This window comes from Fukomys damarensis, unplaced genomic scaffold (genome assembly GCF_012274545.1).
Source record: "Fukomys damarensis isolate Sample0158 unplaced genomic scaffold, DMR_v1.0_HiC HiC_scaffold_16, whole genome shotgun sequence".
In the NCBI taxonomy this organism is placed as follows: Eukaryota; Metazoa; Chordata; class Mammalia; order Rodentia; family Bathyergidae; genus Fukomys; species Fukomys damarensis.
The window spans coordinates 14739847-14765537 of NW_022900928.1; the positions used below are offsets into that span (position 1 = coordinate 14739847).

General features: G+C 42.1%; 1 protein-coding gene across 1 annotated transcript in view; it reads right to left on the minus strand.

Moving 5' to 3' along the window:
* The window catches only part of Insc (INSC spindle orientation adaptor protein), a 121902-nt gene that overhangs the window by 83248 nt on the left and 12963 nt on the right, over window positions 1–25691 (minus strand). Inside the window, 2 exon segments of the mRNA XM_010615371.3 lie at window positions 9286–9367; window positions 9370–9385. Of these exon segments, the coding sequence (XP_010613673.3) occupies window positions 9286–9367; window positions 9370–9385 (98 nt within the window).

The window sequence follows — 25691 nt, forward strand, 5'->3', positions numbered from 1 at the left end:
AGGCCTCGTGCACCCGCTACACACACACACACACACACACACACACACACACACACAGCCCCACCACAAGCCTGTCCACTCCCAGCCTTGGTCACTCTGCCGCCACATAATGAGCTGCTTTTCTCAATTCTGGAGTCTGAGGACTGCAGCTCATTAAGGTTTGGACTATGTTAGCAGGGAGCGTCCCATAATTGCATAGCTCGCCTGACTGTCTGTCATTAGCTCTCTGAGCTCCACCTCTCCTATTGGATTTGCTGACTGACCCCAACATAAAAAGTCTGGTTAAACAAGGCAGTTCTGGCTGTGTGGTGGGGGCTCCAACCCTCCTCACCCATGAACTTGGAGCTGCCACCTCACTCTGCATGAAATCTTTCTTCTGCAAGCAGACAACTGATCTCATTACTCACACAGAGAACTGAAAATCAAGGTCAAGGCAGCTGGACTGGCAGTGAGTCACATTCCCTTCATGTGGAAACCACCAGTCAAGACCTGGTAGTGCCTCTGGCCAAGGAGCCAGCGGGGCAAGGGCCACCACTAGGGTTCAGTTTCCTCTGTCTCCGTGGTGAACTGGAATCCGAACCTGATGCTCTGAAGATCGCTCCTGTGCCGGGGGAGCAGGAGGGCATCTCAGACAGCAATGGGCCTCCCAGGACTTCTGCTGGGTCCTGGCAGATGACCCAATCCCCAAGCTACCCCACTCACTGCTTTCTAAAGAAGGCTGCCCTAGACATCTGGAATGCAGTGACCAAGCCCCTAGATCTGGGCTTCCTGGAGTCTGGCAGGCTACAAACACAAAGCCAGATGCAACCACAATCATCTCCATATTTACGATCACTGGCCAGAGAATCTTTTTAAAGCTGAAAGTATCCAGGGTGGAGTTGGCATAAGGGAAGGCAATAACAAAATTCTCCTTCTAAGGAATTGTAGTATGAAACAATGCACTTGCCCCAATTTTCCCTTGTTCTAAATTTCTAATTTATGTCCTAAAGTCAGAGGAATTTATTAGCTACCCAGGAAAAAACAGGAAGGACTCTCTTCCTTAGTCCCCAAAGCACTTTGATTGATGGAGATGCCACGACATTATACAGATGTAGAAACTGAGGCTTAAGAGATTGCATAACTTGTCCCAGCCCTCACTGTTAACAGTGATAAGAAATTTAACACTGATGGAGTGTTTATTACATTCCAAGCACTGTGATGTGTGCTTGATTCAATCCTAATTGTTCACTTCACCCTGAAGAACAAGTCTAAAGATTACCATAACTGAGATTTGTTAGATTAAGTGAGTTGGCCAACACCATACAGTGAATAAGAGGAAACAAACTTCCAGGCCCTGGAGACCAACGACTTGGTCTTGACTGTCATATGGGGCTCTTGATGGTCCTCAGCTATGTAGCTGATATTCAAGCCCTCAAACAAAAGCTTGGGCTCTTTATACGGTGAAAGACTGGCCTCATGAGACAGATTGCTGCCTTTGTAAGGCTCATGGGCATTTTCAGTCAGTGGTTTGAGTAGCCATTTTTCAAACCTTTGCCTCATTTCTTTCTGGGAGACTGGGATGTATGTTGCAAAAACTCAGGGCAGAACTGCTGAGCCTGGTGTCATCATCACAGATTTCTGATGAATCTTCAGCAGGCACATGACTAGAGTAGGGAAGCTGGGGAGACCATGTGAATGAACAGTGACACAGTGCAGTGACCCTCTCGAGACTCTGATCATCTGGAGGTCTCCTCACTCCCTCACTGGCCTTGCCCTGCCATGTCCTTACCTCATATATGTCGGGGCCCAGTCATGGCCCACTGGAATTTGACATTTGGAAAATAACTTCTTCCTGTATAATTAAGGCATCAACATTTGCTACTGTTCAAGGAAACTGTTTGTTAAACTTGTTTTGACTCTTTGACCCTGACATAACAGGAAGCTCATTAGCCGAAGATCTGATGTTATCAGTAAGAGTCAGGAAATCCGGTCTTTGAAAAACAATGACTTGGTGTTTTTTGTTGTTGTGTGCCCTTAAAAGCTTCCTGTTGCTGTGAACCTATAAAAGGAGCTGTTTCTGTGAAATAAATCAGACTTCTCTTAGTCTCCGCTCTGGTTTGAGTGTTCTTTCCTTTCTCAATCCTCACTCCCCGACTCAGGCATGTTCGTGTTGTGACGGCTGGACCGCCACACATAGATGGCAGCCTTCATCATTCAAAGCCTGTCATTGTGGTCACTATGACTGATCCTGTGAGCACCTGGATTCTGACATCCCCCAAAACCCTGAGCCTAATAGAACATGGAATTCTGTGTCTACTCTCTTCTTGACTCACTTTAATTTCTTTTCCCTTCAAATGAAACTTTGATTTAAAAAAGCCTTCAAGGTCTAGAATTTAGATTTCTCTGCCTCACTCTTCTACCTTCTGTGGGAAGTGAGATCTTTATAAAGGAGTGCTTTACTAGGCTGAAATCACTTAGAAATGGCCTTCAAAGTGTAACATGTGGACTAGCGGGCCAAGTACTGGCTGGGTCCTGGGATTACCCAGGGAAGATGCTTAAATATTATCTACATGAGGCTGGGGTCTTTCATTGCACAGAGACATATTCCTCCCAACTACAGCAGCTCCTGGTATTTCATGAACACTCAATAAACATTTAATAAATAATACTTAAGTAAACAAATACCTATGGCTCACTGTGCTACGCGTGACACTTTCAGGTTAACAGAAAGAATTATGAGACTACAGAGAAAGGATGCTTGACTCAAGCTAAAGCATTTCAGCAGGTTTCCCAAATTGATCCTCAAGGATGCCCTCAACTTCACTAGCAAGTGAAAAAGGACAGTTTCAGGCAGAAAAAAAAAAATGTCATGTGCAAAGAAGTGGAGACATAGAATCATATCTAGGAGAAGTGGCAAGCTGTGGAGAGTAGTCAGAAGAATGGAGGTAGAGTTGAAAATGATTGGATCAAATCTCAAAGCTGGGATTCATTGATTTATTGGCATTATCCACCAAATCAGGGTACTCACTCCCATCCTCTAAAACACTCCTGACTATACCAAAACTATACCATAAAACTCAAACAGGGCACAACCTTAGGTGCCAGAAGGACTCCTAGACCAGGATGCCTTGCAGTTTCCATCCCAACTACAAGGTAGACACTACACCCTTGTGTATTTCAGAGGAAGAAATGAGAAAACCTTGTTTTAGTCAATGGGATTGTTTCCCAGCTCTGTGACACTGAAGTGGGATATTTTTAACCAGAAAAGGCACAAGACCATCCAAAATTCACTCCTAGACTCCTAGAATGTTCAAGCTGGAAGTGTTGCTAGGATTTGGTCCACCTCTTCTTCCTCAGATGAAGAAACTAAAGTTCAGAATGAGAGAAAAAGAGAAGTATTGTCTAAGGACACATGGTAGGAAGGCTGGAAGTCTGGCCATGGCTCCCAATCCTTGTTCTACCTACACTGTGTTCTCCTTGAAAAGATTTGGTTAGAGAATTACAGACTTTCTTTTTCCAATGAACTTAAAAGCAAAGACTAAAAGTATTGCTCTTTTTTAAAAGGAAAAAAATATTTGTCCATCTCTCTGACTCCTTAAAGCAATTAAATCTTTGGCTCCCACTCAGAAAGAGTAATTAATCACCATAAATTTGTAGCTTACCCTTTCTCCTCAAGTGGCAGTTTTCTACAAAATTTTTTAAAATGAGAATAGCTTGCTGAAAACAGGAGACTGTCTTAGAGAAAGGAATAAAATCCAAGTTAGTTAGCTTTATTTCTCTTATCTGAGACTCCCCAGCCAAGAGTTTGTTGCTCGTTCATGAAACATTATTAAATATATTCAACAACCAGTTGTTGAGATCCTACTGAGGTCACAGATGAACATCCAAAACTGTATACCTGCCGCCAATCTGTGTGCAGTCTAATCATGTGGAGGAGCACAAATAAGAATCAGAGATGAATTCAGCCCTCAGGAACTTTATTATTGAGTGAAGATACCCACATACATCAATCATTACTGGCTGCCCAGGGTTTGGCTCAAAGTAAGTTCCCCATCCCAAATAAATTTTATTTGAATGAATAAGTCTACTCATTTGAATATGAATGAAATCGTTCCTCAGTTACATGCCATTACTACAGGAAGGAATGAGAAGCTGGGTGGGAGAATGAGCTTAAGAAATATAGCTCAGGAGAGCAAGGATGGTACAAAGGAGGGATGAGGCCTGAAGCATATTGTGACCATTCCATTCCTCTTCTTGGGCCTCAGTTTCCCCATCTTAAAATAAAGAGAGGGCTCAGAGGAGCTCTGAGGAAATTTCCAGCGACAGCATTCATGTTTCTATGATCCTCGTTTACAGAAGTGTGTGGGAATTTAAATCCAACCTAACTTCTTAAAAATAACCCTTAAAACACTGTCTCTCTGCCTTCTCAAGGTCATGCTGTGTGTTTGTGTGTCTGTGGATTTCTCTTGGGAAATGAGAGAAGGGAGGAAATTCAGTTCTAGCTTTGATTGGCCTGGCTTTCAGCTTAAACAACAAAAAATGTGCAATTACCCCATTGACAATTATAGTCTACACATTTCACCACAGGCATAGAAAATGACCCAGCAGCAGAAAACCAGCCACAGACCAGTGGTGCACACATGTAAGCCATTATCTACTTGAAGACAGGCTCGCCTGTGACAGCCTCACTGGCTCAGAAAACCTGGATGTCTCCCAGAAGGTCAGGGGCAACGCAGGAGGCCTCTGAGACCAGCTGCAGCTACACCCAGCCCTGGTTCATCTCAAGCTCCAGGCTGAACAGAAACCATGTGAGAAAGTAACTCACTCATAGTGAGAGGTCGCAAAGAAACATCCAAAACTATATGCTTGCCACAAATCCGATATAATCAGGCCAAAAGAGAAGTTTCTGGATAAAGCATGAGTTCCCTGAGGCAGGGACCACGTCGGTCCTGGTCACAGGCATGTCCTCAAACAAGCAACACCATGCAAGATGTATGATCTGCATTCAGTAAATATTTATAGAATAATTTTGTTTAAAGCTAATGGTCAAATGACCACTGGAATGAGTCATGGTTTTATTGTGTAGTGCCCCAAAACATTGTAGAAAAGGCATACTATATTTTCCAGCACTGGGGATTGAAGAAACATTCAGGAAATATATCTGAGCTCTGCTACTTGTGAGTTCTGTCTTTAGACAAGTAACTTCATCCTACCAAGCCTTACTTTCTTCTTGGGATGGACACTGTCGTGCCGTCCAGATTCCTATTTATGGTAAGACTCATTGGCATTGCTGCTGGGAGCATTGTTAGCTGAAAGCCTCCAGCTGCCAGGCCCTCCACATATTGTCTCAGAACCACCTCACCTGAAGTCACATACTTCCTAAAGCTTCTCACTTGTTAAAAGAGAAGCTGTAGACAAAGTAAATTTCACCAAGTTCATCTGAGAAGAGAACGATTCATAAGTTGGGCAGCACTTGGAACCAGAAGAGCCTAGGAGAGCCTCACTGCAGTACAGGCAGTGGGCTTCTACAGGCTGAGCACAGAAGAAAAACAGAAAATACATGTACAGGCTAGAGTAGAAAGACTCCAGCTAGAGAGTAGTTAGTGATCCATGATGGGTAAAGTCGCTGGTTTTGTTTTACTATCTACACTGGGCTCCAGTCTGCTTAATTTAAAGCAGTGTAGTAGCCCCAGCCTACTGGCCTCTAAAATTATTCCAATGAAAGATCAAGGTGGGACCTAAAAGTCCTGGCCATTTTGGTCAATGAGTAACAACTCATATTCCAACTCTCTCTGTGAGGTCAGCTGAGATTGTCTAGCACCACAGCTCAACTGCACCTCTGCCCAGCCTGCTTCTTCCCTCTCCCTTTCACAAGGAAGTCCCCAGTAAGCACCCTGAAGTCTGAGCTCCGTCTGAAAGGCTATTCGCAGAGAACTCAACCTACGACTCCCTCCTTTGCAAGATCAGGATAAAAATTATATACACAAGCCTAGTGAGTACTAAATGAATAGCTTTGTGTGAAAATATTCAAATCATGAGAAGTGCTTGAATGTATGAGCCACCTTCCTTATGGGGGTTGGTAAAGGCCAGCCTTTCAGTCAAGCGTGGGGACTCCACTTCTTCACTGACAGGAACCCGGAAAAGAAGGTGTCAAGATCCCCTAGTAAGATATGTGTATGTGAGCAACAGAAGTAGTATAAAGGAGGGTGGAAGAAAGGAGAAGACTGTGCATGGCCCTGAGTTGACCTTGGCCCCCAGCTTACCTCCTAGGCACCTTCACATAAAGACAGATAAATCAAAGGAGTAGGAGGCACGCAGACACCAAGCATGGCCACTGGGTAGGTCCCAGCATTACCCAAAAGCCTAGGAAATGATCTGCACCTGGACACAAAGATGGCTATTTAGAATCTGAGCAGTAAACAAATACTGGCTAAACACACAGCAGCCACAGTCTCCTGCTGTCCAGAGAGCTCATCTCCAGCCCTGTTCACTACCACTAATTAATCCTTACCCTCCAGGGAGGTACAGAGACCTACATTTACCGAATTTTCACCACTGAAGGACGGGCATTGTCACTATTGTTGGTGTGGCCTGGGGAAGTAAGGGTTATGTATGACAAAGCACTCTATGATCCTAGGGAGACTTTCCTTCCTGTACCCAAGCACTTATGTAACTTTAAAAGCAGCCATCGCTGCCACCATCATATGCAAGATAAAACTGGTTCTCAGAAAGGCTAAGCAGCCACTGAAGATCACAGAACTGGTAAGAAAAATGGAGTCAGGATTTGAGCTGAAGTCTGATTCCAGAGTGTATACACTTTCAACCACTTAAACTCACATTATAGACTCCAAGAGTACGATTTTGTTCTTTTTATGATTGATTAATTATTTTTCAACATGATATAATTCCAGGAGATTCTGATGCAATCAAAGTTGAGAACCACTGCACCTGTGATATCACCTCCCATGGTCCACGCCAACTTAGCATGGACCCCACTTCCTGGCTACAGAAGCATCACTCCCTGCCCTGCACCCTCCCACAGTCAAATGCACCTAAAATATCCCTTTTTGCTTCCTGTTTCTTGTTCTTGAGGGTTTCAGATACCAATGGGCTAATCCACATGATCCACCCAGGTTGCTGGATGATTCCACATTACTTGACAGTACTTTTTATTTATTTATTTTTGCACATTAAGGTGAACAATAGTACTCCAAAGTGAAATTCAGTTGCAGTAGAACTCAAAAGAAAAAAGTCAATAGCTCAACATTAATTATTTATCTGGGGACAGTGACCATGGTGGAAATCAATTCATTGTTTTTAAAGCAACATACATACTCCATAAAACTCAAAAATTACAAAATACAGGAATAAATTATAAAGCCAGTGATATATGTAATGCACAAAACAGAAAACTACAAAATAAAACAAAGCAATTACTTAACTGTCTTGCTTAGGTCGCTTAGATTCTGTCATTTCAAAAAAACTCCATCATGTTGGAAAAGCTGGATTTCAACCTGTCAAAGATTAAAACTAGACTCTTATCTTTCACCATGAACTAAACTAAAATCCAAGTGGATTAAAGATCTAAATATTTAAGAAGAGACACTAAATATTCTGGAGGAGAAGTTAGGCAGAACCCTTGAAGACATGGGCATAGGAAAAGACTTTATGAATAAATCCTCTGTAGCACGGGAACTAGCACAAAGAATCAACAACTGGGATCTCATCTTATTAAAAAGCTTCTGCACTGCGAGAGAAACCACCAACAGAGCTAAGAGACAACCTTCAATGTGGGAAAAAAATTTTACCAGCTGCTTCTCAGACAAAGGTCTATTATCTAGAATATATAAAGAACTCAAAAAAAATCAGGCCCCCCAAATATAAAAACCCAATTCAAAAATGGGCATCTGAAGTGAAAAAAACATTTCTCAGACAAAGAAATAACAGCAGCAAATAAATATATGAAAAAAATGTTCTGCATCACTGGTTGTTAGAGAGATGCAGATGAAAACAACACTGAGATTCCACCTCACCCCACAAAGAATGGCTGCTATCAAGAAATCAAACAATAACAAATGCTGCCAGGGATGTGGGGAGAAAGGAACCCTTCTCCATTATTGGTGGGAGTGCAGACTGGTACAACCACTATGGAAATCAATATGGAGATACCTCAAAGAACTAGGATTACAGGTTCCATTTGACCCAGCCATCTCTCCTCTGGGTATCTTTCCAAAAGAATTAAAAGAAAGAAGCATACCACAGTGATATATGCTCACTCATGTTTATAGCAGCACAGTTTATAATAACTAAAACTTGGAAACAGCCCAATTGCTCAGCAGTTGGAGCACGGATAAAGAAGATGTGATTTTCCTATAAAATGGAATACTACTCAGCCACAAAGAATGAGAAATTAGAGTCATTCATATGAAAATGGATGCATATTGAGGTCATACTCTTAAGTGAAATAAATGAGTCACACATACGTAAATACCAAATAGTCTCTCTGGTGTGAAAAACTAAAAGTATAAATAACATCCAAATGGTATAAATGACAATGTGAAATAGGAAGAAAGGACTAAAGGTGTAGGGGAAGTGGGAAGGGTAGGGGAGAGTAAATAAGGGAAAAGAAAAAAATATGAGAAAATGAAAAAATGGAAAAAAAGTTTTTGTAAATAGGAAAGGGAAGAGGGGTTGAAGGGAGGGCAGGGGAATGGGGAAAAAATGAGAACCAAGACCTGTCATGTGAAGGTACAAGATCCCAATGATGAATGTAGCTGTACTGTGTACCTAAAAAGTACCACAAACTTAATGAGAAAAAAAAAAGCATCATCAATGTGTCTCAGCAACAACAGGAAAAGGGCCAAAAGGAAGCCCTGAGCATTGTCGGGTTGAGAAGTTCCTCGACACACCAGACCTAACATAGAGTGACCGATTGTTTCAGGGACACAGAGCTACCATGCCAAAATCAAGACAGTCCCAGGCCAACTGCAACACTTGGCCAGCATAGACCTAGCACCGTGGACTTGCACTCCAGGTTCTGGTTTAGGCCTCCAGGATGAGGTGGGCAGAATCCCCACCAGCCACCACTTGTGAACCATGGGCTATGTGCAGGTACCACTGGCAGCCCCATGTTTCTCTTTCAAACTCCCAAGCCCTTGTTCCCTCAGCAGCTGGGCTTCACCTTCTGCTCACTGCATGCCTCTCCACCCTCGAGCCACACCGTGCAACTCAGGGAAATGAGCCACCCCAACAATCAGCTTCATATTCAATTCTGTCCAGGTGCTGAGAAGCAGCTGTAGGACTTACCGCTGCCCAGGCAGAGGGATGGAGTCCAGGTGGTGGCCTCCAGGTAGGGCCATCATGTTGATTCCAATGCACAGCAAGGCCTCCCACAGCAGTCAGGGCCCTGAAAAGACAGGGAAAGAGGAGTCAGTGAGGCCGGAGGAAATTCAATTGCTTTCTCTCTAGGATCTAGGACACAAGGAACCAAAGCAGGTGTGCAGGAAAGGTCTCCCAGTTCTCCTCTTCTTTTCAACCAGTCTATGTCCCACATGAGTAAGGCAGGACACAGATTCAATCCTTGTTCAAAGTCCTTAGTTCACTATAACTCCTTATAATCTCTCCTCGTGTCCCACGGCCAAACATTTACCTGACCCACTGTGGTGTGTTCCAGATGTTGGGACACACAATCCAGCAAACATTGCATTAAACATACTTTGAACTAAAACTTGTGGGTGCAGTTTATTTGAGATTCACATTTAACGGGCATCCTATATTACTTGCTAAATCTGGCAACTCTACACACTAATTCCTGAGCACTGTACTGTTCACTATGATTGTGCTTAACAGATAACGTGATTCTGTAATAGGCATAGTGGCAGCTTTTCCAAATCCATTCCACTGTGGGCAATATAATTTTACCCCATCTGGAAGAGAAAGAGACACAGAACTCTGTTCAGGTCAATGAGCAGGACAAGACTGGTCCCAGAAAATGTTTTCTTTCTCCTAACCAAGTGAGATATCTCACTGCACCCGAACAAAGAAGCAAATCTACTTCATTGCTGCTAGAGACCATCTTAAAATCATGAGAGGAGCCAGCTGGAGAACGGAGCTGATAATCAGAGAAAAATGTCTGGGATCTTGATGGTGGAACCATTGAATCAACTCGTTCCACAGTCTGACTACCTTTAGGCTTTCTATTACCTAAGATCATAAAATTTCTTATCATGTAAATAAGTCTAAATGAGCCAAAAAATCCTAACGGAGAAAAGTGACATCATTTCTGGTGGCCTCCAATCGCAGCACTGGAATGTGTGTTTGCTGCACCTGTGTCTCTTGTGTTGAACCAGAACAGAGTCCTCCTTCCTCATAAAAGTAGCTGCCCAAAACTTGGTGACCCCTGCCTAACTTTGTTCCTTCTCTGTTCCTGGAGAACCATTCTCCAGACTGCTTCTCCTTTCATTTTATCCCTCTCTGCCAACTCCTCCAGGCCAAGAAGTAATCCTTCTTCAGGAAAAGGGACATTGTATCCCCTTTACCTGGGCAAGTCAATAGGAGACTCTTACTCCATGATTGCAAGTGTCCCTTAGGAAAAAAAAAAATGGAAGAGGGTTGTAATTAATAGCGATGAGGCTGAACACAAAGTCCCCCCTGATGATTCCAGGAATAGAATTAAATGGTCAATCTGAAAAGTATGGGAAGGGAGGAGCCTAGAATGAACTGGAGCCTTGGATAATTCCAGAGACTCACTTGCTCCCATTGGCCATTTCCTTGTTTGTAGACACCACTAGACTGTAAGCCTCTTGAGGACAAGGGTCTTGGGTGCTCCTGGACCTGACTGACCCTGGGGCCAGCACTTAGTCTGTACTCTGCCAAAAGAATGAATGCAGTGAATTTTAGCACATCTATGTTTAGCCCCATTTCTTCATCTGTAAGTGAGGATAATAATAAAGATTTTACAGAGCAGTTATAAAATGACATGAGATAAGAAGTATAAAAGCCTTAGGCCAGAGTAAGAGCTAAATAAACAGTAGCTATTTGTTTTGCTCATTACCCAAGAGTTGCCTATGTACTCAGCCCATGGTCAACTATGCTGAGGGAGAGGCAGAAAATGAGATATAACGCATTTAGACCAGACGTGGTGGCACATGCTTGTAATTCACATTACTTGGGAAGCTGCAGCAAGACCTGTCTCAAAATAAAGTAAAAACAAGGGACCTGGGAGTACAGCTCCATGGGAGAGCACTTGTATAGCCTTGTGTGACCCTGGGTTTGATCCCCAGCACCATGAAAAACAAACATTAAAAAAGAAAACATAGCACAGAAATAGTACTTAGTGTTCATGATCATGTATTATCACTATTTTTATCATTATTGTCATTATTGAAAAGTATGTTTTGGAAGCTAATGAGCCAGTAGTCAGAAAAACCTAAAAGCAAAAAAGTGAAATATTTGCTCCCTTTTTTATATGCTTGGCCAGTCTATAAAGGAAGAAAATACCACTTCATGGAATCAAAGCTAAGGTGTGATTCAATGGCAGGAAGTACCAGCTATTATTTTACTTCCATCTTTATCAAAGAGAAGAAAAGAGGCAAAGGAAAAACACTGAAGAGGGAATTAAAGCCTAGAGTAGGTGAGGGACAGAAAGATGGAAGGGAAGTCCCAAGGCCTCTTAAGTGTGAATCAACAGGATTCCGAAGGATAAGGTGACACACACGTACAAGCTCAGAGAGATAACAGTCTGGCTCAAGTTGTATCTGGGAGACACAGAGGAAGAATTACTGACATGTGTAGGAGCCTTGGTGCAGGCAAGTGTTCTGAGTTTCTGTGAGGTAGATTCCAGAAACATGGTTTGGTGACCATGAAATTTTACAGCCAACTCCTAATCCTTGATTTGATCCACGGTCCTTTGGAAAGAAGCACTGGACATTTCATCACAGCTGCCCAGCTCGAAAAGCCTTCCACCCGGCGACTTCCTGTGTTCCTGCAGGCTGGGGAACCCTCTTGGGGACATCTGTGCTGCATGTGTATCTGTGCCCTATTCACAGGCTGTACTCTCTATGCCTGCCTCTTTCCCCTCAGTGGGACGAGACTCCTGGATCTCCAAAACCAGTGTGGAACTGGTCACAGGATCTTAAACAATAGCCAACATGGACAGGAACCTGGATTGTATTAACTCTCGGTGGCACCACAGCTCATATTCATTGAGGAAGAGGAATGAATGAGGAAGAGTATATGGAAGGCCAGGAGTGTACCCCAACAGCTGTTTATAAGGCACCCATAACAATAATAACAATAGCTAATGTTTATGGAGCATGCACTATGTGCTGGGCAGTGTTCTAAATGCTTCACACAGTATTAATTCACTTAATACCATCTTTATGCCTCCGTGACAAATGATTTCTCTGAAATTCAGAGAAAATGTTGTACTAGTGGCAAATTAGAGTCCAGGATTTATGATTGGAGAAGAGATACTTAGCAAATGACAATAATGAGAACAACAAATAACCATCCAGCATTTGCTAACAAGCACACCCACTCCATTTCCCGATGCCAAGATCTAGTCCCAAAGGGCCCTGTCACAAACAGGAAGTTCCTATAGCAAAGCTCTGTCTTCATTCTAATGCCCTCCTGCAATCTCTTCCTGCTGATTTAAGTCCAACTCATCATGCTGATCAGAGATTCAGAAAGTAAAATCCCTCCAAAACTACACAGCATGTCTGGAAACCAAGACCGGATTCAAGTCTACACCAAGAGTCCTCACTGGAATGCAAAATGAACTTGAACTCTTAAAGTGTGATAGAATCAAATTCTGACTCTGAAGGTAATTAGTACACAGTCTTGGGGAAATTGCCAGTCCTCTGTGAAAGTGATTCCTTCAACTATACCTACTTTCCAGGAACTTCACGAAGATTAAATGGAAGTGCTCAGAAAAGTATCTGATGCAGTACTTGGTACAGGATAGCCTTCAACACACAGGGCCTTCCTCTTGCAAGGAGGACTTGAGAAGTCACTCTCTTTCCCCAGTAGAAGAGGTGAAAAGGCACACGTGAAGTGAGCAAGGAAAGGCAAACCCCTCCATCCCTCCTCTATGGGCCTTTCCTAACTCACTGAAAATCCCACCATGGATTCTACAACCTTGGTTCTTCCAGGACCCAGATTGTGTCTCCCCACCAGGACTGGCTATTTTTCAAGAAGGACTTCAAGTCTTCTGTGTCTCCGATTTAATTCAGTGCCTTCCGCGACAGCGGCTCCAATTAGACAGCTACTTTCTGTGCCTACATCTCAGTCCCATCAGAGGCAGTCCTTGTCCACCTCCATTTGGCTAAGGGGACCAGCCACAAGCAGGGAATGGGGGCTATTTACAGGAAGTTATTCAATTAGTCCCAGGAGAGAGGAAGGTTTCTGCCATTGTCTAATGGGCCAATCTGGGCACAGCTCAAGGTGTGACTGTCAGCAAGAGAGGAACAGTAAATACCACAGGAAGTCGTTCGGCTCTAACAGCAATGCTGGGCTAAGTCCAAGGAGGCAGCAGCGGGGAGAGGGAGAGGAGTGGGACTGGGCCATGAAGATCTAGCTGTGATTCCTCTTTCTTGAGGACTTTGGAGAGGGCAAGAGCTAGAAGCAACAGAACTGTCTGGTCAACTTATCATTATAAATCACCCCACAGTGAGAGATGAAAGGAGCTTGAAAGGGCACTGCTTCACTAGGGAAAAATGGAGCATTTCCAGTGTCTTGATATCTGCTTCCCCATCTGCAAAATGAGAAAAATAGACTCAACCTTATAAAGGCATTGTGGGCACTAAGATAATCCCCATGTAAACATCCTTCTTTCCAACCCTCAACGTATGAACCCACTTCTTACATGGACAAACATTCCTACCCTCATGTGTCTCAGCAGAGGAAAACCTTGTATCCCAATATAAAAATAAAAATAAGCCAGATGTGGATTTTCCTGCATTCTTAGCACCAGGAACAAAACATGGGCCATCAATCAGGCACACAGAGCAGAAGCACATGAGCCAGGTTTCACTGACCAGGTACATATGGCTTGGAGCTTGGAAATGAGGATTTCTTTCTGGATTTACAGGAAGATCAAGTCTCTGTGCCTGGCACTCAGACTAGGCTTTGCAATGGTTATTCAATAAACATCTTTTTTTCAATTTTCTTTCCCCAGTCTGTAAAATACACAGTATATAAAGTCCAGAAGACTAGATTCTGGATGTCTAACCTGAAAATTATGCCAGATACATCCTTTTCCTTTAGCCTCCACACCATTCTGGTCAGTCATTGTCATCTCTTATAAGAACCTCCTCGAGGGCCGGGAATTTAGCTCAGTGGTTCCGCTGCCTGCCTCCAAGTGCAAGCACCCGAGTTCAATCCCCGGTACCAAAAAAAAAAAAAAGAACCTCCTCGGTCTCCTTTCTTCCTCAGTTGCTCCTCTCCACACTTGGTCCACCCCAAACTGTACTCCACACATCTACCAGAATGATCCAAATCACAAATCCGATCACATCACCCTACTGTTCAAATGGATGGCATGCTGTTGCTAGACAAAGACCAACCCCTCTGCATGAGCTACATGGCTGACATTGACTTGGCCTCCATCTCCTCTGGCCTCTCCTCTTGTAACTCAGCACAGTCAACACCAGCTGCGGTTACCTCAGCTTCCTCACTGATAACTTGAAGACAAGGGTAAGTACTTCACCATGGTATCACGAGTGCTCGGTGAGAAAATCATGGGAGGGCCTTTGGTGTCTCACACATATCGCATCAAAAGGAGTCTTAATCCTCACGTCCATAAGGCAAAACCACCTGTCTTTCCCGAGTTCTGATTGTCCTCACTATCTTATCATGACCAGCTCGGCAGCCTCCTTCTCCACTCTAGCTCTGTGTTTGTTAAACAAGTTCTCTCAGACAGATGAACAAGTGGACAGTCCCGAAGCTACGTGAAAACCATAACGGCGATCACTGAGGGAGTGCTAAGGGAAGTTCACAGGGTTTCCAAGCAGTACTAGATCAGAATAGAAAGTGGGGAAGAGGGATCAGGGAAGGATACTTACAGCTTCACCCAAGACTGAAACTTGAAAGAAGGATGTAGAAATAGCAGAGGAAGGAGAGTGCAGGGCAGAGGAGCCATGTGTGGAACGCACAGAACTGTGAGCGTGGTAAGATGGGGGCTGAAAGTATTCTCGGAGAGCTGAGCACTCAGGGCAGGTGGTAGAGAACATGACTCTGGAGGCATGGGAATGCTGAAGAAGGAGGGGCCACTTTCAGCAGGGAAAGGTGGTTCATCTTAGAAGTGGTGACGCTAGAGCTTCAAACGCAGAGTGGGATTTTGCCAAGTACAGATAAGAGAAGGACATACAGGGCCAGTGCGGCAGTATGAGCCATCGCAAGGAGACCAGGAAATGGAGCAACTGCTCAAGGACTGGGATCACTCTCAAAAGTTCAAGAGAAAAGCTGCCTCTTTGTCCCTGAGTGTAAACAGAGTTGATTTTTTTCATCTCTAATCTGTGGGTTGAAGGTGTTTGGACAGAGGAGTGAAATGAGTCAGAGTAGAATTTCAGCTAATATGATGACCAGTGACCTGGAAAATCTTCAGAGAATGAGACCAGTGGCAGAGGTTCATTTTAAAAGAAGGTACAAGCTTCCAAGAGGAGAGCAAGAGAGGTGGGGACAGGATGGGGGCATGGAAAGAGGGACCGCAAGAGTTTTGGGAAGTAATGAGTTTCTCTTCACCTTCAGGCTGGGCCTCTGACCTGTGCAAGGCCACAGTCATTAGACACAACCCAGGGTTGCTAGTGAGGGTGGCTGGCATCGTGCAGCAATCAGATACTTTAAGAACTCTCATTCCCAGGGGAGGTGCAAGAAACCGAGCAAGCTGGCACCCAGTCCTGCTGAGTGAACAGACTCTCATGAAATATAGAGAGCTCTGGCTCCCTCGGGAAGCCCCAATGGCCTCTCACAGCTGTTAGGCAACAGGGCCCCACGAGGCAGGAAGAACAGACCTCAGGACTCACAAAGCCAGGCCTCAACCCCCACAAGCCTTTAAACCCTTGCTGGAGAGCCCAGAACAGCTTCAGCAGAGCACAGACAAGGACCCGCACCTCTGCCTGATTAATTAGAAATGTCCGCTGTATAGGCCTTACACAGAAGGCAACTACTCAAATATATCCACAAATTTAAAAGGGGTAAGACTATAGACCCCAGGGGTAATCCAGACAGCCTTCTTAGAAGAGCTCACCTCATGCTGTTAGAGTATTAGAACCTGCAGGAAGAGCCTTGGAGATGACGCCCTTGTAAACATAAAAGCAATAACAACAATACTAAGGAGGGGAAGAGGAAGAGGAGGAAGAGAAGGAGAGGGAAAAAAAGAGGAGGCGAGGAGGAAGAGAAGAGGAACAAGGGGAGGAGGTAGTGGGAGGAAAAGGAGAAACATTTATCCAGTGCTGACTGTGTACCAGGCACAGTTCTAAATGCTTTACATTTAGTTCTCCAAATAACTCCATATCGTAGCTCAGTATTGTTATCCCCATTTCTCAGATGAGGGCAAGGAAGTGCTTCAGGGTTAACAAGGACAGATGGTGAGACACATTCAAAGAAAGGAAGGTGCTTCCCGGGGTCATACAACAAGCGGAGCTACACCCAGGGCATGCACACAAGCATCCTCACCCCCATGGACTCCCTGTCAGGCTCTGGAAATCCCCATGAGGCTTTGCCTGACAGAAGCCTAGGGGGTCAAGCCACAACCTCTCAGTGGTTTACCATGGGAGGTCAATGGAGCCTCCATTCTCAGCAGTAAAATGGAATTACTATGTTTGATCTTTTCTGCTTCATGGTGATTATCCAACACAAGGAAACAGAAAGTAGACAAGGAAATTCAAGAGTCCCAGTTGGATTCAACTCAGGCCTGGAATACAATAGGCAAGGTTGATTCAGAGGTACCTATAGTTCCCAGGAGTCAGAGAGAAGTCCCTACTAAAGCCAATGTGTCCCAATCTGGTCTGACCATTTAGCCCCTGAACAGCTCTAACATGCCCAAGAAAAACACCAGTCAGCCTCTCCTGAAGGCCTTGTGCAGAAGTCCCAGAAGATTCAGGAAAGCCACAGCTGCCTCCACAGAGTCTCGGGATGGGGCTCCCTCACACTGGGCCGCTTACCTCCCAGCGGACCATCAGAAGAGCTCCCATCCCTGAGCTGCACAAGGGGCTGCACAGAAAGCTGCTGGAAAAGGCTTTCGGAGAGAAGGCCAAGGGTTGGGGATTTCCTAAAGGTCAAAAATAAGAAATGATGCCTGCAACTCCAAGACCTTAGGTGGAATGTAGCGCCCTATGGAGTCTTGGCTGGGCTCTGTTTGTTAAAACTATAATGGTATATAAGATCCTAAGGATATAATTGACAATGTGAAATAGGAAGAAAAGGGCTAAAGGTGTAGGGAAAGTGGGAAGGGTAGGGGAAAAGGAATAAGGGAAAAGAAAAAAAAATATGAGAAAATGGAAACAAAGTGTTTGTAAATGGGGAGGGGAGGAGGGGGGGAAGGGAGGGCAGGGACAAGGGGAAAAAATGAGAACCAAGACCTGTCATGTAAAACGTACAAGATCCCAATGATGAATGTAATTGTACTGTATACCTAAAATGTACCAATAAACTCAATGAGAGAAAAAAAATAGAATATAAATTCAGGAGTCAGACAGCCAAAGTCCAAATCCCATCTCCATCACTTAGTGATGTGACCTTAGGTACTAGATTTCTTGGCAAAACGGGAATATAATAAGGACATAAAGGAAATTCCATGCACATTGGTGAGATCACATATGCGAAGTGGCACAGAGTGGCTGTTTGATATAAAAATTGGTTCCATTTATCTTCTGGTGAGGACAGCACATAACAGCAGGGAGGCAGCCAGACAGAGGCCATTATGCCAACTCCTGGACTCCAACTATTCCACTGCTTTCTCCTCCTTAACTTTTTAACGATCTCTTCTTAATTTTGAACTTTCTGTGATGTAAATGTTACCGCCAACTGCGAGAATGTTCCTCAGCTTTGATTTGCAAAAGCAAGGGACCTCTCCCACTGGGCCCAAGTCCCATGGTGCTAAAATTAACAATCAGTGTACTTTTAGCTAATGACTTACTGGTTGTGACTGCCATGAATAGACATAACTCTCAGATAAAGGCCATTAGAGAAAATTGAATAGCTTCAATGTGGTGAAAATTTGGATATATCCTATTCCATAAATCACATAAAAGGTCACACTGGGCGAGCTATTCCCTCTGAGTCATGATGAGGACCCAAATGAAGGGGTCTATATACCTTTGGGAAAGAGGACCTAAGGTGGGGGAATTGTGTAATCTCTTACAGTTTCAGGGTTATAATTTTCTCTTACTTCCAAAGCCATGAGCAGATGACAGTGCTACATCAACAACCATGACAGCCCAAACTTCTTTGACCTTATGTCCCCTCTAAATCTCCCCAACTAGGGTTTGCTCAATAACGTTGAGAAAGTAACATGGTGAGGTCATGGAAATCCATGTTCTGCTTTCACTGGGCCTCTCTGACCTTCAGCTTCTTCATCTGTAAAATTGTAATAGAACCTATTTTTAGTGTCATTACAGTTACAAAGATCATGTGGCCAGTGTGATACCTCACAGCAAGTTAAATACTAATATGAGAAGCTACATTGACCCAAGAGGCTAGTTAATGAAACTATATAAGAAGTTTCATGACATCTATCTTTGTGCCCAATGAGGGATCCATTTCCTACCCAGGCTTCAGGTCAAGAGCTGTTTCCCATCATAGAAGATAAAAACAGCAGTATCTGTTAACTGTATTGGAACAAAGAAAAGCCACTCATAGAAGAGATTTGATAAAAACAATAAGTACAGGCTGCTATAGTTTAAATGTTTATGACCCCTGCAGAATTCACAGGATGAAACCTAATCCCCAGTGTGAAAGCATTGAGAAGTGGTACCTTCCAGAGGTCATTAAGTTTGAGGTTAGAGCCCCTGTGAATGAATTAACACTATTATAAAAGACTCTCACAGTGGCTTGCAGCATGCAAATATCATCTTGTAGGAAGAGAAAGGCCAACCCAGACAGAACACCTGCTGGCACCTTAACACTGGAATCCCCAACCTTCAGAACTGTGAGCCAGTACATTTTTGTTCATTATAAATTGCTGCATCTGTGGCATTTTGTTGTAGCTGCATAAAACACTGTAACATTTCCTGTGGTTAGTAATGCTGACCCTGAAGAAGCAATCCTATGTGACCAAATTATAGGATTTTCAAAGGAGAATCGAATCTGAATCATAACTTTGGTTCAGCCACAATAGTGAAAGGTTTTCACCGGCACATTGGTGAACCAGGACAAAAGACAGAGAACCATAACCCACACTAGAACCATTGTATATACACAGAATTTTGACCACAATATAGTCATTCTCCCAAATTCCTATTGTCATTGGCATCACATTTTAGCTAAAGAATCCTTTTAAGTTAGAAAAGAAGAGGTGTCAGTGTATGGACCATGTGGTGCAAGTCTTACTGTCTACTTTAACTATTTGGGGCACAGAATGGGTCAGATCTGAAAAACAGCCCACTTGCCACACGCTGTCCTATCAAGACCCTTATATCTGGTATGCCATATGTCACAGGAACATCCAAACAGTACCTTACACACAGTATCTAATACAGATTGAGAAGTCAAAAACTTCTGTCCCATCCCTAACAGTGTCCCTCAAATCTCCAAAAACTTCTTGCATTGGTTATGATGACATTCAGCTCATCCAAAGTGAAATCCTTCAACTCCCTTCTATCTACAGTAAATACCAATGTTCCTGGCCCAGCTCTAATCCTACCTCTCTCCAAACACCTTTTCTGTTCCAATTCCACCCTCCAAAAATGTTACCTGGGAATAAAGAAAACAGTCAAGTCTTGAGCAATTTTAAAGCAAATTGTAATAGAAGATATACTTTCTCAGTAATCCTTCTCACTTCCCCTTTCTGCCTGTTTAGTGATGCCAGAACATCCTGAAAGCCAGAATAGAGCAAAGTGCAAAGCTGGAAGAAGATGATCCTCAAAGCAGAGTTTAAGAAAGAGCCTTCCAGCCTGTGTCAGTCTGTGGGGTAAGCGAGAATTCACAAAACATATTATGCCACTAGTACATTGGGGGTTGTCTGCAGCAAATAGTCTCAATTACACTAACTAACTATAAAAACTAGAGTACATGCTAAATTTTAGGGACACATGAGTATGGTAGGCTCATTTAAGTTGCTCAATAAATACAAGTTTTGTTTCTTTTGGAAGAGACTATGGAATAATTTGCCTACTGACAATCAGCCCCCTGACCATTAGCTGTAGATCAATGTACAACAGCCAGAGTCTAGAAGTTGATTGAGTGAGAATAGACTGGAATGGAAACATACAGACATTAAAGTCCATAAATTCTGAGGCTAAGATTCTGTGTCTCAACACTGCATTCTCTACTCATATTCCACCATTCATAATAACGTCTAAAATTTACTATAGTCATGTCATTCCAAGATGAATTTTTTCATATTGTAACATCTGAAATAGGGATTATGTTTCACCCAGTGGCATCTTGGCATTGCGCTATAGTTTATTGGATCTATATTTTCTTTTTTATGAAGTAACAGGGCATCTTACAAAATATGGCATCTTAAATTCAGTAATATGAATTGAGCCCTTAACTATGTGCCAAGAACTCTTCTAAGCGCTTTATAGAAATAAATTCATTTATCCCTCCAAAAGTCTGGGATAATTGGTACTACTATTATCCTCATTTTCAGGATGTTAAAATGGGGGCTTAGGGAGGAAATAATTCTGTAAGATACATGGCTAATAAGTCAAGTAAGGTTGAAGACTGTTGTCTCTCCTTAAGATCATCCATTCTACGTCATTACTTTTGGTTTTTTGGTTTTTTTTTTTTTAGCAGCTGATTGTTAGTTGACACCTGAGCTCTCTTCTCATAGAGAAAGTTCACAGAGGATTTTTTTTTTCCCCAGAAATAGGATAGACCTAGTACTCTAAAATACTTTTCCATGAGAATAAACTTAAGAAATAGATAATAGTGCTTTTACTGTTTTTAAAATGTATTACTGAACTGGCAAAAATATGATAAATTTCAAGAGTACAAAACTATAGTAGAATTAGGACCAGGAGTTAAAGAAGTTTTTTTCCCCTGGGAATATCTGCTGAATGTTGTGGTTCCCTGAGCTTCTGCAGTATGTGCGAATAGGGGAGGAAGACAAGAGATAAAGTCCAGGGGATTCTACAGAGGAAGAATCAAATAGGAGGGGTATAAGACCAGAAACTCCATGTAAGGGTAAATGAAAAACCTAATGTGTCAGTAAGAAAACCACAGTGTGACCACCATGGTCTGTGGCTTGAAGTTATGTTGAGGGGTGGGAGTACTCAACTAGAGAATTCAGTCTCAAGGAATTAGAGAGTTTTGGACAAATTCCCAAAGAAAAAGGCTGTAAAATAAAGCCAAGAAAATTTGAGAAAGAACTTCTATAAATGAAAATACAATAAGTAAAATGAAAAACTCATTGGATAAACTAAGCATAGCTAAAAGATAGACTGGTACATTAAAAGAAAGAAAAGAAATCATCCAAATTGCATTCAGAGAGACCCAGAGAGAGGAAAATATAGCAAACTGAAATGAAAGGAAAGCAACACAGAGTGACAGAATTAACAAATATTTCACCGTATTTCCTAAGAAAGATGAGCAAACAGAGGAAAAGTGATACCCAAACAAAGCAACTTAAATATCCAGAAATTACAATAAATGCCAAGCAGGATAAATACAAAAAAATACATCCTAAATAATTCATTAGACTAAAGAGCACTAAAGACAAAGAAGACTTTGGAAGCACCCTTCCCAAAAAAGAAGGAAAGAAGCCCAGGTATTTAGTTCAGTGGCACCATGTCTGCCTCACAAGCACAAGGTCCTGAGTTTGATTATAGGTACTGCAAAAAAAAAAAAAAAGAAGAAAAGAAGAAGAAGAAGGAGAAGGAGAAGGAGAAGGAGAAGGAGAAGGAGAAGGAGAAGGAGAAGAAGAAGAAGAAGAAGGAGAAGAAGAAGAGGAAGAAGAAGGAAAGAAAATCAAACTAACAGGTGAATTCTACATAGCAATGATGAAATTCAACAGACAACAGGATAACATCTAAGGGCCAAAAATTATTGGCCTAAATTCTATATTTAAAGAAATTCTCTTTCAAGAATACAGATGAAATACAGCATCTTAAAAAAAAAAGTAAAAATCTCACACTAGAGGAAATTCTAAAGGCTTTAAAGAATGCAATGTTAGATGGAAAGTTTAAGATACAAGTAAGAAAGGAAACTTACTTGAAACTATGTGAGTAAATCTTTTGACTATAAGAAACAATTATAGTACCTCATTTGTAGGGTAAAGGGGGGAAATAAATCTGAAATAAATTCAGGAAGGAAGACTAAAGAAAGTTACCATGTTGCATGTCTTCTATTTTCAAGGGGAGGAAAATAAAGATGTAAATTAAGTTCATGAAGTTTTTATTAATGCTATACCATCTGGGATAATGAACTAAAAGAATAGACATAGAAAAAGAAATATTCTCCTCCCCAAAATAGAGGAAAAATACATGAGCAATAAATTTAAAAATTAATCCAAAGGAGAAAGTTTGGAGAAGGGACTTATCGATATAGAATAGTAATTGCAGTAATGAGAAATGAGACAAACTGGCCATTAAAAAGCAAAGATTATCAAGACTGCCTGACAGAAGGAGAGACAGGAGGCAGGCAGGCAGAGACACAGAGAGAATACGCCCTATTTTGCTAGTTACAAGAAATATCCTCCAAACCAAAAGACCCCAAACAGCTAAAAGTTAAAATCTACAAAAGACAATTCCATAAAAATACTTAGCTAAATAAACCTAGTGCTAATGTTTCCATATAATTCAAAACAATAAGCATTATATAAAGATAAAGAGATATTCTATGTAAAATAAAAAGCTCAACTCATTAAGAAGATATAATAAAGTGAAATAAATAAGTCACACATATGTAAATACCGAATAGTTTCTCTGGTGTGAATAAACTGCAATAATACATAAGATCCTAATAAGATTACTGACATTTCGAAAAGGGAAGAAAGGGGCTAAACGTGTAGGGAAGGTGGGATGGGTAGGGGAAGGGTAATAAGGGAAAAGAAAAAAATGTGAGATAAATAAAAGATGGAAATAAAGTGTTTGTAGATGGGGAGGGGGTGAAGGGAGGGCAGGGACAAGGGGAAAAAATGAGAACCAAGACCTGTCATGTAGAGGTACAAGATCCCAACAATGAATGTAACTGTACTGTATACCTAAAGTGTACCAATAAACTCAATTAAAGCTGAAAAAAAGAAGATATAATAAAGTGAAATAAATAAGTCACACATATGTAAATACCGAATAGTTTCTCTGGTGTGAATAAACTGCAATAATACATAAGATCCTAATAAGATTACTGACATTTCGAAAAGGGAAGAAAGGGGCTAAACGTGTAGGGAAGGTGGGATGGGTAGGGGAAGGGTAATAAGGGAAAAGAAAAAAATGTGAGATAAATAAAAGATGGAAATAAAGTGTTTGTAGATGGGGAGGGGGTGAAGGGAGGGCAGGGACAAGGGGAAAAAATGAGAACCAAGACCTGTCATGTAGAGGTACAAGATCCCAACAATGAATGTAACTGTACTGTATACCTAAAATGTACCAATAAACTCAATTAAAGCTGAAAAAAAGAAGATATAATAATGAAGACATATCTAATATAATCTTAAGATATCCTAAGTTGAAACTGATAAAACTTTAAAGAGATACGACTAACCTAGAATTGCTGATGGAAATTTCAACACAATCTGTTATTAATAGATAGAAAAAGCAGAAAAATTATCAGTAGGTCTACAGAAGATTAGAATAGTACAATCAAGCTACATTTAATATCTATTGAGTAGGATATATATCCGATGTGTCGGGAATACATATCCTTTTCAAACATTTATGAGTCTTTTAAATTTTTGACTAATTTCTAGATTATAACGTAAGCCTCGGCAATTTCTAAAGATTGATGGTCTATAGATTATAATCTCTGCACCAATATAAACATTCAGTTCAGGGCCAGGGATTTAGCTCAGTGGCATTGTGCCTGCCTCTCAAGCACAAGGTCCTGAGTTCAATCCCCGGTACCCCCCCAAAAAAATCCAATGCATTTGAATATTTTGGAATATGAAAATCAAAGATAAAAGAAGAAATCCTAGCAGAAATGAAATACCAAATGATTATGAAGACACATGTACAAAAATCTCAATGTATAAAGTAGAACAAAGAAAAATACAGAAGCTTAATTAGAAAATCTGAAAACTAGAAGAATTTCCAAATTCTAACACATAAGAAATTTCAAGAAAAGGAAAATAATTTTAAAGAAAGCTCCAGGAGGAGAATAGTTAAGATAGGCACAAACATTAAACAAACCATAAACACACCCAAAAGCAATCAATCAATTAATAAAGTGGTTTTTGAAAATGCTGATAAGCTAGATGATAACGTAGTAAGATCAGAAAGATTGCTTTAGAAGCCCTGGGATGGATCAGATCCCTCCATCCTTCTAGAACAGCAGCCAGTAAGCAGGATGGATGGGTGGTAAAATGGGTGCTGGGGAAACTGGGTCAGCCCCTCAAAGCTGGGCCTGCTGGGTAAATGGCGGGTCTGTCCCAGGCTCCTTGACCTTCTGCGGCACAGCTACATGGTGGCAGGTGCTGCCTTCCTGATACTTCTGTCACCTGGTGAACACCACATCCCCTATGCCATGAAGTCTTTCTGCTGGCCCTCCCCAAACCCAGGGTGACACAAAAGACCACACACCAGCAGCCAAGAAACCTTCAGCTCACTCTCAGCTCTGCCAGTAACTAACTGTGTCAAAAGTTACTTAGCCTCTCAGGGCCCTTTTTCCCCTATGCATACTAGGAATACTCACATGTATTTGATTACCTGCCACAGTTGGGTAAATTGCAAAATATAATAATGGATAGGACACTGTAACACTGCTTGGTATCCTAACATAAGAGGGACTTTGTTGGGCAGTAAGGTCTATGGAAATAAGAATGTCTTAAAAAACTCACAGAAATGAATCTGTAAAGGTAGAATTCCAAGCAAATGAGCCCTAATCTGGAAATCAGGAAATCTGGAAGTCAGCGCCCTAATCAAAATTCTTGTTGCTCCAAGGTAAGCAAGAAATTTAGAGTTTTAAAGTAACAAGGGTCCTCAGGAATTGACTTTTCCCCACCCTGTAATTTACATAAAAGAAAAATTAAGCTCAAAGAAGGCAAATGAGTTGCCCAAGTCACACAAGTTTATAGCTGAACTCAGATCAGATCAGCTGAACACAATTTTTTTCTAGCTTCTATCTCTCTCAGGTTCTGCCCAAATGCTAGCCCAGTCCTTGGACAGCATGATGATCCCACACTGAAGAAAACATCGCTGCCTCCCCCCTAGACGTGCATCTAGGGCATTTCTTTTCCCATCCACAGGATATCTCACTCCCATCCAGGTGGAATCCCTGACCTCTCGACAGCACAGCAAGACAGGCAGAATGTGTTGAACAAGAACTATGTGTCTGACTCTGACACAGGCCCTGAGGCCAGAGCTGGCAGGTGCTGTGGGGAAACTGTCTCCACC